General features: G+C 47.0%; 1 protein-coding gene across 1 annotated transcript in view; it reads left to right on the plus strand.

The window, feature by feature from the left end:
* Nucleotides 1-15,880, plus strand: part of LOC144773090 (cullin-4A) — a 468,683-nt gene that overhangs the window by 269,564 nt on the left and 183,239 nt on the right. Inside the window, exons 13-14 of the mRNA XM_078657905.1 lie at nt 13,386-13,496; nt 13,601-13,686. Of these exons, the coding sequence (XP_078514031.1) occupies nt 13,386-13,496; nt 13,601-13,686 (197 nt within the window). The remainder of the gene's footprint in view (nt 1-13,385; nt 13,497-13,600; nt 13,687-15,880) is intronic.

A 15,880-nucleotide genomic window follows, 5' to 3' on the forward strand; every position in this document is an offset into this window, starting at 1 on the left:
GGTACAAACAAGACGGCGCCTACCGCGGTGAACGGCTGTTTAATTCACACGCTGTTACTGGTTCTAGGTGCGACACTCCTCCAATTTTGGCTGGTGCAGCCAGTCAGCCATCTTTACAGACCTGAAAGACACGCACGGGGCCCGTGCAAAGCGCCTTGACTGCCCCAGCACAACTTCACGCTGAGTCACACATCCCATTTCAGAAAAGGTACTTTTCTGAACAAAGAGCAAATGATTTTCACACTATGGTGACTTGGATTCTAAACACTGTATGACGTAAGCCGGTAGCGCGCATGATGGTGATGAATGATGTCGCCCATTTGACTGAAGGCCAGAATATGGACCACAGACTCTCGCCTGACTAGAGCACCATGTCCTAAGAGTACCATGTCCTAAATGTGATTCGCAGAAATATCGTCCCGTTGGGTGTAGCTGTTCATTATTAACTCTGTTTGGGTGCTCTGTGTGTGTGTGTGTGTGTGTGTGTGTGTGTGGCGTTCTGTGTGTGTGTGTGTGGCGTTCTGTGTGTGTGGCGTTCTGTGTGTGTGTGTGTGGCGTTCTGTGTGTGTGTGGCGTTCTGTGTGTGTCTGGCTCTGTGTGGCTCTGTGTGTGGCTCTGTGTATGGCTCTGTGTATGGCTCTGTGTATGTGTGGGTGCAAATGCAATAGGTGACGCGTAGACCTTTCTATGCGACCTTAGGTTGTTATAAATAATTATAAAAAACACAGAGTGAAGTAAAACTCGCACCAAGGTCGCCTTTTGAATTTCGTTTTGAACTCTGATTCATTAATATTGTGTTCATGTATATTGTGTAAATAGTAGTGTTTTTTTTCTAAATGAGTGTATGGGATTTTGAATGGTATGATTGGGAATAGTGAGAGTCGCTTACTGAAGTAATGTTGTATATTTGTGATGTAAAGAAATAATATTGTAATCTGTGTCTTTCTTGTGGAAGTGCCAACTAAAAAATGTAAAATGTCTTTGGTTCTATAAATTGTTTATATAAAAAGATTCATTTCAGACAGAAAAAGTAGTCTTGTCTATATAGTGTTTTGAGTCACTATATTTGTGCAAATATTTCAGGACTAACATTTCGTATTTACATCATGATATCTATGCTGCAGTTTTTTTTCAAATCCTCCCCGTTTTGGTTGAGTTTCTGAAAACATAACAGTTAAATACTCGTAACTGTTTTGCGTTCAACCGCTTAGGTTTTATTTCATTTGATATACAGTCTCTTTTGCCTACCTAATAGTATGTCAGATAGGTTCTCCTGTGCCCATAGTCCTCCATTTGCATCGTGTTAGATCTTGACTGTGTCGTTCTAAATAGAACCTTCATCAAAATTGGCTAATTTGGACACCACATCTCCAACTTTGGCAGGTGAATTGTATCAGTTGCTAGGAATTACATTCAATAAATCTTTCTCCAAGCAAAATTGATTTAATAAATCTGGCTCTTAAAGTGTAAGAATTTACAAAAAGAAAGTAGATGCATAGCTGCGCCCTTAGAAACTCATATCCTCCACTGTGTCTTGCTTGTTAACTCCTGGATACATCAGAAAGGTCTACAGAATAATGACCATTGACCAATATGTATTAAAATTGGATTATTCAAAATCGGTATTAAGCTGAGTATTGACTTGTTGCGAATGCATTTTAATTGTGCAACCCGCTCTATGTATTAATAGGTCAGCCCACAAGATAGGGAGTCACAGAGCGTGCATAAAACCTGCCTAATTAACAGACATGGTGGCCGGCGAGGGACAGCAGACCACTATCTCTCTGATTCTATTTCAAAATGAAAAGCTTTTATTTTTTATTTATTCTTTTTTAAGCAGCCAGATTTCCTAAAAGGAAACCTGCCATTTTTTCCGATTTTGAAAAACTTGAGAGTGAGAGTTTGCAGGGCAGTAGTCCCCTAGTCCACTGCCTACATCCCTCAAAAGTTCCACTCTCATTCCCAAAGGGTAAGCTGTCTGAAGAGACTCCCTTTCCGAATCAGTTACCACCCCAACTCGGGACCAGATTTTGGACGCCCAAAAACATCCCTTCAAAATTATAATTTCTTAGGGTTGGAAACCCCACTTTCCAATTTGAAAAAATCTTGCAAATGGTACAATGGGGTTAATATATTGGAAAAAGGGATTGAGATGTTGTGAATTGTAAAGTCCTGCGCAATCAATGATGTACCCTTGGTACATCTGGTCCATTGACCTTACTGCTTCCATGCCTTTGCAGTTGCTGTCCCTGTCAGCGGATCAGAGACCACTTGCCACTTTGCTTGAGGACAGTAGGTCTATTCTTTTAATGGATTGGGCCATTCATTCTTTTAAACAATTTTTATTGGGATGGAAGACGCCATTCATAACCTTCTTCTCAGATTGAATAGTGACTGTCAGTGGTAGCTCCGCTTGTTTTTGGGGTGAATTGCGCTCTGTTTACAGGCTTGTTACCTGAAAGGGCCTTTATACATTTCAGTTTGGCAGCTTTGCAGGCGAGTGAGCTATTGAGCTGGGGACCTCACATGATTCAACAAGCTGGGCCATGATTGCAAAACTATGTTGCTATTTACAGTTTGTGCCATCAAATCTTGACAAGTCCAACACTGTCTTCCAAGCAGAATTCAACTTGCCAAGTCAATTAAACTAGTTTTCTCAAACCTTGCTGGTTTGCTTGACCTAATGCTATTACTCTGGTGTTAGTAACACTTGTTACTGCGCTTAGAGTAACTCTGATTGCATTGCAATTCCAATTGTATTTATATAGCACCTACTACTTCTGATGCGGAGTTGAAGCGATTTATAGCGAGTATCGCACTACTCTGGAGCACTGGGTTAGTCCAGTGGTTAGTGTTGCTTATTGGGATTAGTCATGTGTTCTCAAGGTAAACCATTCAGTGGATTTACTTCAGTTTGTTTGTGGTAGATTAATAGGAGTTGGGTGTGATAATTAGTGGAAGCTATGCAGGTTGATAAAAATACTTAGTGCAGTGAATACGAAGGCGAGCAGCGATTAAATGTTGTGTAAGGTTGCACAAATATGGTTTAAAGGCAGGTAGGTTGTTAGCCATGAATGAGGGGTAGGTCATTTACAGAAATACAATAATAGGTATGTTGTACTCATAGAGAGGAGGCATGCACAAAATAGAAGGTAAGGAGAGGGTCAGTCCAAAGAAACAAATGAGAGAAAACAATTGAAAGTTTTAAGGCAAACGGAATTTTTCATGCAGGGTTTTAGAAATACAATAGGAGAAGTATTTTTGAGACACCATGCATTTCGAGGAAGCAGAAATGTAGAAAAAATAACATTACATAGATCTATGTCCAGGGCAGATTGTTTAAACATGCAAGCCCGAGTGTACCGATCATTCAAACGTTATGAGCCTGAGCATGCTATGTGAAAGGCTGAGATAGACCATTACCTGCCACAGTATTCTAAGCTTGGTACAGGTTGTATATACTGCACAAGGTGAGGTGGTGCAGACTCCTTTGTTAAGAAAAGTCTCATTTAATGATCTTCCTTTGCTACTCCAACCAGGTTTGGACTGGGGCAGAAAAAAGGCCAGGCCACCAAAATAAAGGAGGCCTCCATTTGTGAAGCAGATAGCTAAGAAAGTGGCCCACACTGGCAAATGGGTGCAGTTTTTAACTTGCATAAATACATTGTATAGATACTTTCCACTAAGGGGAACATGGGGCTAGGTAAGTTATCAGGATAGTGTACCTGGAACAAATTGTCAACCGACCTACACAATAAATTAAAACCCTTACTCCAGGATCCTGGCTTTCAGATCCATTTAAACAATCTCAGCAATCTGTCACCGCCAACCCACATGCCTCCTTGCAAGCACTCTACTAACACCTAGTCTTGCTCTGGTTGGCCAGGCCAACTAAGCCACTGGGCAGATGGATTAACGAAAACAGCTGACACATTTCAGAAGAGGGTCAAATGACTCGCACCACCCCTATTGTGAAGGTGATACACCTTGCAGAGGCAACCCTAAAACCTCTTACTCTCACAGTGGTATGGGACGCAGTTGCAGGAAAAATTCAGCATCCAGCACAGCTCTCGATGCATTAAGCGTGGTCTGTCCGTGGACAGCCCGATGGATTATGCCAGAAATGGCAAGTAATTGGCAGATACGAATTATATAGGAAATTGCATACTATAACACCGTAATAGCACATCTGGGAGGTTCATCGTGCATCGCTTAGCACTACGTGCAGATAAGGCCAGCGCATTGGTCACAACATTGGACTCTCTAGTACCTTTCGTAGTTGGCAGGAGTCGCTGCAAGGGTGTGGAGGCTCCAACTGCCTACTGTTTCAGATGGTGGACTTCAGCTCTTTAGCATGCGGTCTGCTGTCCTTCCTTGCCATGGTCCTGATTGGCTTGAATGTTCATCTTCACGATGTTGGAGGTGATGTTATTTCTTGTGCTTTTTTGTGTTACTCTCAATTAGTCACCATTGGCTCCTTTGGTAGGCTTTTTTTTTATAAACATTTTATTGGTTTCCTTTTTTTATGCAACATGTGGTACCACGAAAATTAGGCCATCAACAAAAATAATTTGACTAAGTAAAAGACAGTGAGCCATTACCGAATGAGTCTCCCACAGTGCCCTTTCACCACATGAGAAAACAGATATGGTGAATGTTGAACTCAACTTCCCTATCCGCACCCAATTCCGTAGATATGCAGCATACATTTGAATTTCTTGGTTCCAGGCTCAATGCTGGCCTTCACTTCTTTCAAGGGTGATGCCCTTGTATTGACACCATGCAGCCCGAATTTTATAGTGCTTTTGTGGGCACCCCCTGGCCTTGTAGACCGGGATTTCCAGTGACCTTCACCTATGCAGTCCAGACTCTCATCTCTGCAGTGGTGGGGATTTCCGTGCTCTTCCAGACCCCAGCATTGTCCCTATTTTCCAGTATCAGCTATAGCCATAACTGCCCAGCCTTATATCTGTCGGTGTCTATCTTAGTCATGGTATGGGTATGGAGTATTGCAAATCTTGGTTCTCAGGGTAGGGGCCAGCCCCTTTGGTGTGCTTAATTGTACAATGTCCTCATGTTTTGGCTGTTGTCATGGTCTGGAGAGTTTCACCCCATGTTAATTGTTTTTTTTTGTTTACTGCAGAATTTGGATATTCGGTGCCATGTTAGGGACCCAATTTGTTGGTTCTTATTGTGAATGGCTGGGATTTCTACACCTTGACTTTGCAGGTGATGTCCCAAGTTGGACAATTTTCTGGTGGTGTCTCGGGCCATTTACACATTGGTTTCTCATTATGTTTTGGCTGTGCATTGGCATTTGCCACATTAACGGTTCAGGTCACCGCTCACTGGTGCAGCATCTTTTTTAGCATTGTTGTCCCAGGTGGCAAATGTTGGCCCCGTTTAAATGGTTCTGTGTCCTATTATTATTCCTCAACAATTATAGATCAGTTCTTTCCCACCCAACAAGTCGTCTCTTGTAGCTTTGATCAGACAGGGAGAGGTACGGTTCCCTTCTGCTAGGTGGTTCAAGGGACTGGGTTTCTTGGCAGTAGTTTAACAACGCTTGGAGTTCTCTTGTTTTCTGTGATTGAATTATCCATTTACCTGAACCACTTGGCTGCCCCTTCAGCCCAGTCTCCAGCCTTCACCTGGTGTAGAAGTAACTTGGTTGTTGACGTAAGTTCTCCATTGTCTGTTTGAGTGGATGTGACATTCGCATGAAGCATTCATTTGTGTTGCGGATCTTGGTTGGGTGTAAGGAGAAGACCACAATTTCGATCTCATCCCCATTGGTAGACATACTAGGTGGCAATGGCTTGATTACTTGGAGATAATTTCCATTCATTCACGTATTCCCCAGCACAGCCATACATCATTCCTACCATACCTCATTCCTACCATACCTCAAGGCTCTTGCTCCTTCAGTCATGCAATTACATGTTTATTTTGGTTCAAAAGTGGGAGAGTTCGGGGGGCCTTATTGTATAGCCAGTGGTTTATAGCTAAAACATTCCGTTGTCGAAAAGCAAGATATTTTAGGTTCTAGACGAATAACCTCTTTTGTTTCAGATGAAAGGATGTTCCCTCTCTTCGCAATGAGAATGTATCCTCATAGAGTAAGCACTTTAAAGAGGAAGACCTAGATTTAAAGTAATCTGGCCATAATCATTCATTGTCCTTACATGTCATATTGACCTCCGATGAGACCTCGTAATTTGCAACCCGTCATGTAAATAAGCAATATACATCATATATTGCAAGTACGTTTGTTTCTGTAAGAAGCCTTAACAAGGAACACATTGTTTGAGATTGCTATTGTATGTGCTTTCGTTTAGAGCTTCATAATATTAATTAGGCACCAAAGCATTTTATAGGATGGTTATCATTCTACACATTGGGATGGTAGGAAATCTGGTTGGAAGGGTGTTGTATTGCAGTATGTTATATGCGGGATGTATTTGGTAGTGTGTGTGTTGACGTGAATTTCAATTATTATTTATTCTGTGCTTTGGTTAATATCATAGTGATACAAATGTAGTGGTTGTACTGTATTCAATATAACAGTCTTTATAGTTGACATGAGTAGCCCAGTTATCTGAAAGAGACACGTTAGTGATAGATTCCTTACCTTAGAATATCCCCAGGCGTCAGACTGGATCTGGAAAATTTTGCGTAGCAATACCCCTGCGCGCCGGTAGGCGTCGTCCGCGTCCGTCGTCGGCGTCGTTAGCGCCGGAATGACGTCGTCGGAGTACTTAGACGCCGCCCATGCGCGCTGACGTCAGTTCTTCTTTTTTCCGCGCCAGCTAGCGCAGATCCGGAGAAGCTCTACCCCTTAGTCTTTTTTGACTAAATTTTTCGATCTTTTTGATCATTTTTCTACTCGAGTCTTCGACTCCGACGGTGCCGGTAGGGATGCCCGGGTTCAAACCCTGTTCCAAGTGCGACCGACTGATGTCGGTTACCGACCCCCATCGCCGGTGCCTGAAGTGTTTAGGCCTCGACCACGACGACCGTACCTGCTCCGACTGCCGGGCCCTGACGTCGAAAGCTAGGCGGGAGCGGTCCCGCAAGCGGCTCGAGCTACGGCACTCGGCCCCGCGCCGCTCCAGGTCCCGGTCCCGCGGGAGGTCGAGGGACCGGTTGCGGGGTCGGAGTCCTCGCAGCTCCGGGAGTGGACATCGGTCATCGGGATCCAAGTCCTCAGGTAAGAGGCATGAGAGGTCGGAGAGGCGTCATCGTTCCTCCGACGCTCGCGCGATGCCGCCGGGGGTTCGGGTGACACCACCCACGCGGCTCCGACTGAGTCGCAGGCGTCGCCACCTGCCCCACACCTTCGGGTCCCTGGTCATGGCGCGACGCCGGAGGAGATCAAGCGGCACCTCATGGCCATGAGGTCCCTCCCTCCTCAGCCGGGTCCCGTGGCGCCTTCGGGCCCAGCGGCCCCGGCTGAAGGCCCTAGCGGGTCGGGTGCTTCGTCCTCAACGCCGTCGGGTGCTTTGGCCCCGGCGCTGCCGGCGACTTCGGTCCCGGCGCCGCAGGACCTCACCGGATCCGCTTCCGGATCCGGGTCGTCGCCGGTCCACCTCACGACCTCACCGGCGCCGGCCCCACGGGTGTCACCCCCGGCGCCCCTTGTGGACGCCGTCCCCAATGTTCCCTTCGGTCCAACTCTGGCGCCGGAACAGCGCCATTGGGCGCCGCTTCCGACGGCCTTTGGAGATTTTTATTTCCATGAGGGGGCCCCGTCTGTTGAACCTGTTCTACAGGAGATGGGTGACGAGGGTGATTGGGAGGGGTCTGCTGACCCTCTGGCAGAGGAATGCCAGTCTCAAGAGGACTGGACATATGAGCTTGGGGAGGCCAGTGGTATTGACACTTCGCCAGATACTGGATTTGTCTCCTCTCCCACCGTGGCTATGGAGGAGGGGGCTGCTTACAGTGTAGTGTTGACGAGGGCGGCCAAGGCCTTAAACCTTGAGCTCCCCGTCGCGGCCGTGAGGACTAACCTCCTCACTGAGGTCCTTAGACCGCAGGCAAGCTCCAGTGAGCCACTGCTGCCGTTTAATGAGGCCTTGTGTGACGTTCTTGTGGGCACTTGGTCCAAGCCCGCCTCAGGTCCGCCTGTGGATAGGAACGTGGCCAGACGCTACCGCCCGGCTCCGGGCGACCCTTGCTTTTTGTCCACCTATCCCACCCCCGAGAGCTTGGTCATCCAGGCCTCTACTTCCCAGACTGCATTCCCGACGGCCCCGCCCGATCGGGAATCCAAGAGGTACGAGCAGTTCGGGAAGAAGGTGTTCTCGTCCCTCAGTTTGGGACTGCGGTCTGTCAATACCGCATGCCTCTTGGGCCGCCACACCCTGTGGGATACGGTCGCGGACGTGCTGCCGCAATGCCCGGAGGAGGTCCGGGCTAAACTTGCCCAAGCCCTTGCGGAGGGTCGAGATGCAGCGCGATATTCCATCCGGTGTGGGCTGGATACCACGGACTCACTGGGCAGGGCGATGGCAACGACAGTGGCAGTACGACGCCACGCCTGGTTGAGGACCGCCAACTTTTCGGTCGATGTCCAGTCCACTCTTCTGGACATGCCGTTCGATGGCAGTCGCCTCTTTGGCGACAAGGCAGACCATGCGCTTGAGCGTTTTAAGGACTCCAGGGCTACGGCCAAGTCCTTGGGCCTCTCGGCCCCACGCCAGCAATCGGGTTCCTTTCGTGGCCACGGAAGGGGCGCCCCCACACGAGCTGCCAGCCAGGCACCGCAGAATGTTCAGCAGCGCGGTGGTGGCCGTGGAAACCGCCGTAACGGCGGTCGGGGACAGCGGCGAGCCCAGTCCACACCTCCCTCCGCAGCACCTGCCTCAAAACCTTCCTAGTCCGTGTTTTCAGGCCCATGTGACGCCAGTGGGTGGCAGGGTTCGCCATCACCTCTTCCACTGGCGCAATGTCACGTCGGACGGGTGGGTGCTGCCAATCGTCCGAAGGGGCTACTCCCTCCCCTTCGAGGCGACCCCTCCAGCCATGCCACCGCAATGCCACCGAGTATTGGGGGATCATTTGCGACTTCGGCAGGAGGAAGTTACGGCCCTCTTGGCCAAGGGGGCCATTGAGCGCGTTCCTGGGCCAGAAGTAGGGTGTGGTTGCTACTCCCACTACTTTCTGGTACCCAAGAAGGGCAAAGGGGGCCTACGCCCTATCTTGGACCTACGGAACGCCAACGGCTTCCTCCGGAAGGAGAAGTTCAAAATGCTGACACTAGCTCAGGTCCTAGCTGCCCTGGACCCAGAAGACTGGATGGTAGTGTTGGACTTGCAGGACGCTTATTTCCACATCACTGTCCTGCCGGCCCGCCGGCGCTACCTGCGGTTCACGGTTGGCCACAAGCACTTTCAATTTACCGTGCTCCCCTTCGGCCTTACCAGCGCCCCACGGGTCTTCACAAAGGTGATGGCGGTGGTCGCAGCTCATCTGCGCAGGTTAGGGGTTTCAGTCTTCCCCTACCTCGACGACTGGTTGTTGAAGGCGGGCTCGCCCCAGACAGTCATCAGCCACCTCCAGACGACGGCAGACCTCCTGCATCATCTGGGGTTCTCCATCAATGTGCCAAAGTCACACCTGTGCCCCTCTCAGCAGCTCCTCTTCATCGGAGCGGTTCTCGACTCGGCGCAGTTTCGGGTTTATCCTCCCGAACAGCGGGTCCGGGATATTCAGGCTATGATTCCACTCTTTCAGCCTTTATCCCGGGTATCGGTCAGGTTGACGCTGCGGCTTCTGGGGCTGATGGCCTCCTGCATCCTTCTGGTGCATCACGCTTGGTGGCGGATGCGGGCTCTGCAGTGGGACCTGATGTTTCAGTGGGCCCAGCATCAAGGCAACCTTTCCGACCATGTCCTGATCTCGGAGGGCACTGCGAGACCGCTGCAGTGGTGGCTCACGGACCGCGATTGGGTCAGTGGCAGATCCCTCTCCCTTCCCCAGCTGGAGCACGTAGTTGTGACGGACGCGTCCCTCCAGGGCTGGGGAGGCCATATGGGAGAGGCGGAGATCAGAGGCCTCTGGTCTCCGGCGGAGTCCAGCTCCATATCAACCTTTTGGAGCTGCGGGCGATTCGTCTAGCACTGAAGGCATTCCTCCCCTCTGTCAGGAGGAGTGTAGTGCAGGTGTTCACGGACAACACCACCGCCATGTGGTACTGCAACAAACAGGGCGGGGTGGGGTCGTGGACCCTTTGCCAGGAGGCTCTGCGCCTCTGGCAGTGGCTGGAACAGCAGGGCGTGACCCTGGTGGTTCAACAACTGGCGGGTTCTCTGAACGCCAGGGCGGACGAACTCAGCCGTCGGTGCATGATGGATCACGAATGGCGTCTGAACCCGGACGTGGCGCAAGGCCTCTTTCAGCAAGCTGGAGAGCCTTGGTTAGATCTATTCGCCACAGAAGAGAACGCTCAATGTCATCAGTTCTGCGCGTTGGAATTTCCAAGGCGGCACTCGCTCGGCGACGCTTTTCGTCGCGTGTGGAGTTGCGGTCTGTTATACGCCTTTCCGCCTATACCACTTCTGCCCAGAGTGCTGAAGAAGATCAAGCGCGACCGGGCACAAGTCATCCTTGTGGCTCCGGACTGGGCACGAAGGTACTGGTATCCAGAGCTACTCAGTATGTCAGTCGATCCCCCGGTTCGTCTTCCTCTTCAGGAGGACCTTCTGTCGCAGCAGCAGGGGGCGGTCCTCCACCCGAACCTGTCCAGTCTCCACCTCCATGCTTGGAGATTGAGCGGCGACAGTTGAGGCCATTTGACTTGCCTCCTGAAGTCTGTAGTGTCATTCTGGCAGCCAGGCGTCCCTCCAGTAAGTCGGTATACGCCTGCAGGTGGAACAGATATGTGGCATGGTGCACAGCAAAGGCTGTGGATCCTCTTGCTGCCCCTCTTTCGGAGGTTCTTCTCTTCCTTCTTTCTCTTGCCCAGCAGGGCTCTACTCTGGGCACTATCAAGGGCTACCTTTCTGCCCTTTCAGCCTTTCTAAGGCTGCCTGATCAACCTTCTTTGTTCAAGTCCCATATTGTAAATCGATTTCTGAAGGGCATCACACACACATTCCCTCCTGTTCCGTTTGTGATGCCTCAGTGGGACTTGAACCTTGTTCTTACGTTTCTAATGTGCGCTCCCTTTGAGCCACTTCACAACTGTCCTCTTCGTCTTCTTACCTTGAAGACTGCCTTCCTGGTTGCCATCACCTCTGCCAGGAGAGTGAGTGAGCTCCAGGCTCTTTCTTGTACTCCTCCTTCCCTTTCTGTCCATCCGGACAAGGTTGTGTTACGTACTAAGCCATCTTTCCTGCCCAAGGTTGTCACGGCCTTCCTTATCGGGCAGTCTATCCCCTTGCCCACCTTCTTTCCGCCACCGCATCCATCTAAAGAGGAAGAGCTGCTCCACCGTCTGGACCCAAAACGTGCGCTTTCATTCTACTTGGATCGCACACGCCAGTTCCGGGTGGATGACCAACTCTTTGTTGGTTATATGGGCGCTAAGAAGGGGAAAGCGGTGCACAAGCGGACCATCTCGCGGTGGATCATCTTGTGTATCCAGGCATGTTACTCCTTGGCTAAGAAGGAGCCCCCTGTTGGATTGCGGGCTCATTCCACCCGGGCCACGGCTACTACAACTGCCCTGGGCTGGGGTGTGCCCTTGCAGGACATTTGCCAGGCAGCTACGTGGGCCTCACTGCACACTTTTGCAAGACACTACTGTCTGGACAGTCAAGTCCGGAGGGATGGCTTCTTTGGCCGTTCCGTCCTCCAGGACTTTCTGGTGTGATTATTGGTTCGCAGACCCACCACCGGGGTTGGTATTGCTGGGGTATCTATTCTAAGGTAAGGAATCTATCACTAACGTGTCTCTTACAGATGCACAAGTTACTACTTGTGTAACGATATATCTGTAAGAGACATTAGTTAGTGATCGATTCCTTACCGACCCACCCATCCTCCCCGTTCTGCGAACTGATATCTAGGGTTAAGGTCATTCCCTTACAGGGCCCTAGTTTCATGGCACCAGTGTTGGTTCTATCATGGCTCTGCGTATCTGGCGCGGAAAAGCTGTGTATCAGAACTGACGTCAGCGCGCATGGGCGTCGTCTAAGTACTCCGACGTCATTCCGGCGCTAACGATGCCGCCGACGGACGCGGAGCCGCGGACGACTCCTACCGGTGCGCAGGGGTATTGCTACGCCAAATTTTCCGGATCCAGTCTGACGCCTGGGGATATTCTAAGGTAAGGAATCTATCACTAACTAATGTCTCTTACAGATATAGCGTTACACAAGTAGTAACTTGTGCTTCAAATACATAGTTAAATGTGTGTAGTGCTTTTTCCTCTACCTGTGCTCCGAGAGTTTAAATTGTGACCATCAGTGAAAGGTTAAATACACAAAATTCAGTTATCTTCACAGTCCTGCGTACATTGTAACATTTTAACATTTTTAAATGTATTAGTTTCTGTTCCTGTGTGATGTTTTATGATTTATTATTACTAGTTATCTCAGTGTAACTTTGTCGAACCACAGTAACAGTATGATTTCTCTTTCTACAAATGTATAAAAACCTCTCCATTTGGAAAATGAGCTAATATTTTCCCTTGCATTTATTAAAGAGCAGACTCTGTGCTAGCCTGTTTATCATTTTGGACTTAAAATATTTTCCAAGTCTTTCTCTCCTGATGTATTGAGCAGTCCTTAATACACATTGCTCTTTGTCTATTATATTGACTTGCACTAAACCGTACTCTGTCCTAGCTATTGATTAGATGGGTCTCCGCTTCCGTTGCCAATGCTGATTCACATTTATTTACATTTATGAGCATTTTGAGTTGATAGACTAAACAGACCTTTTGCCTTCTGTGGTGATTCTTAAATTATATTACATTTTTATGGTTTGTACTTTGAACCTGTGTGTATTTTCCTATCTGGTTTCTCTGGGTTTTATTGTATTTGTGCTCAGGGCGCTTGTCTTTGACTCACTCATAACCCCGATCCACCATTCAGCGCTTTTGATGTCATAATCATCAACATGTGTAAGTGGTCAAGGTGGTTGGTTTTGTCCTGTCTTGGGTTGCAGTGCCTAATCGCTCGACGGTTTGAAGAATAGTGAGGGATACAGCTGATATAGTTTATCTCAATAATAAAATGCTATAATTTGTTGTGCAGATCCCTTATAAAGTACCGGATTGACAGTCGAGCCATCAACCCACAACTTGCATTCACAATGAAGCACAAGAAAGATTGCTAAAACCAATGATCGTTTAGCCTAGTTAAAAATGAAAAGAATGCCCTTCATAAGTAAAGCCCACTGCTAAAATTGATTATTTTGTTTTGCTAACAATACAGGCAAAGATGTCTTTGAAGCATTTTACAAAAAAGATTTAGCCAAGAGATTGCTTGTTGGGAAAAGTGCCTCTGTTGATGCAGAGAAGTCGATGTTATCTAAACTGAAGCATGGTAAGACAATAAGAAACTTCGAGGTCTTTTTTACTAATTTGTGATATTCTGTGCTTGCTTCCTCTGCTATTTATGACGCGTTTGTTTTGCTCTATGTGTTCTAGAATGCGGAGCAGCTTTTACCAGTAAGCTTGAGGGCATGTTTAAGGACATGGAACTTTCAAAAGATGTCATGGTTCAGTTTAAGCAGGTAACTTGAAGCATTTTATCTTCCAAAGTTGCAACTTTAGATCTGAGTACTTAATCTCCATGAAAATGGGTTTCAACAGTGTGTAAATAAGGTGGGTTTAACAGCCATTGTACTGCGACAGCTTCAGCTCGACACATCCTTTTCACATGTCATCCCACAGACACACAGGGGCTGAGGAAGGCTGGCGATCAAAAGAGGCACACAAAGCAGGGCAGTGATGCGGATTCTTGGGAAATAAAGTGTCTGGTTGCTTTTTCCCTCAGGGCTGTTGCCACTCTCCGAGTATGTGCTGTGCCCTAGAAATTTTTGCCATCTTTCCAGAACATACACACAGCAATGAATCAGTCCCTTTCGATTGCCATAATTTTGGAGATCAAAATTCCTGTACTTAGTAACTTTTGGGGGCTTCCACTCTACAACATGTTTTGAATGGGCTGCTTCTGTTGAAGTCCTGCTTTATCGTGCATAGGCCATGCAGGAGCTGGACTTACAGGACAAGTTCCACCCAGCACTTTCTTTGTTCATTGAGTTGCTCAAAAGTCCCAGAATCATCTAGTCGTTTTATTCTCCCCAGTGTAACTTCTGTGATTGTTTCCAACTCTAACATCTGACATTAGCAGTTGCCTACTTGCTATCCTGGTATCCCTTTCAAGTGGGATAGTCATGTCTTACTGTACCATATTTGGGGCACTCATGCAAGAGAAAAGAAAAAACATACACACATTGATACCGTGAGAACCAGTGTGAGAGGAATGGTGATAGTTGAGATAATGTAGGAGACTGAAATGATGGAAGTGAAAAAGAGGACAGAATAGAGAAGATCGTAGGAAAATTTGAGAAAACAAACAGAAAGAAAGAGATGAATGAAGTACAAAAGGAAGAGTATGGTGGGAATGTAAGAGAATAATGTAGATATACATATGAAAGAGGAAAAAATCAAGACCTGTTTTGGTAGGGGTAGGTATGCACCTACCATTAGTAATGAGGCTGCTAATGATCCAGCGGCCTATAGGAAATATATCATAAGCTTCACTACCCAACTTCACAATATTTATCATTAATGATAAATCCATCACAAGGCCCATAAACTAACATGATATATTTTGACCAACTGAATCATGTGACCTAATTATCCTATTCACAAATATATACATTTATATACAACCGCGGTAAATGAATTCATCATATTTTATAAAACCCTATGAATTAATTAAGCCACTGTGACGATAAGATCTTGCTAATAGTAACCTAAACTCATGAAATAACAAGACCAGCTTGTTTTCCAAAGTAAGATTTTATTAGCTACTTATTTTGGAATTTGCATTAGAAAATCTTTATTAAAGCATTTTTATTAGAATCATTGTAAATAGTTATGACAATTTTATGAAATTCAAATGATTACTGCAAATAAAATTTATCAGTTTAGCATTTTTCAAAACCTAAGTCCCTAACTATACTTGCTAATTTAAAGAATAAAAGAGTAAAGTCTTTGAAGGCTCTTACGTGCTCCAAGAAAAGTTCATCTGCACGACACCCTCGTCAAAAGTCAGCAAGAAGCAGCACTCCTCTTCCACGGGGAAGAGTTTTTATACCTTACTGCACTAAGCTAATCTAAGCAAAAGTATAACTTTTCTGCTGAAATCGGAGTTTCATTGGTTGACAAGTGACACCATCATGTCATTCCACTTTTTAGAATATCAGTTCCGTAACTTTCTTAGAGTCCATTGTCTCTAGTTTTCGAACAACGAGGCTTCCTCCAGTTTGCAACATTTAACCGAAGTAAAGTCTTTGCTTCCTCGGATATGAAATTGTCTCACGTCCCTCTGCCGGTTCCTGGCCTTGGCCTTGCTTGACTGAAAGTACAGTCAGCTCATCGAGTTTCAATTTGCATCATGACAAAATGTTTTAGCAGAAGGAAGTTTTCCATCATGGACTCTCTCTTGCTCCGAGCAGAATTTTGACAAACACGAATGCACTAGGCCCAAAACCACTTTTTGTGAACTATTATATAAACAAACACAAGAAAAGAATTAATGTGAGAAATATAATTCGTTCTGTTGCCACCCACCATAGCTAATGATTAACCCATTAGTCTAAATTACCTAGCTAATAGCATACAAATTAAGCAGCATTTATATCTACCATTCTTCATTTATTCCAACAGGATTCTTTATGCACCTGTAAAGTAAAGTGA

Source organism: Lissotriton helveticus, chromosome 8, assembly GCF_964261635.1.
Source record: "Lissotriton helveticus chromosome 8, aLisHel1.1, whole genome shotgun sequence".
Lineage (NCBI taxonomy): Eukaryota > Metazoa > Chordata > Amphibia > Caudata > Salamandridae > Lissotriton > Lissotriton helveticus.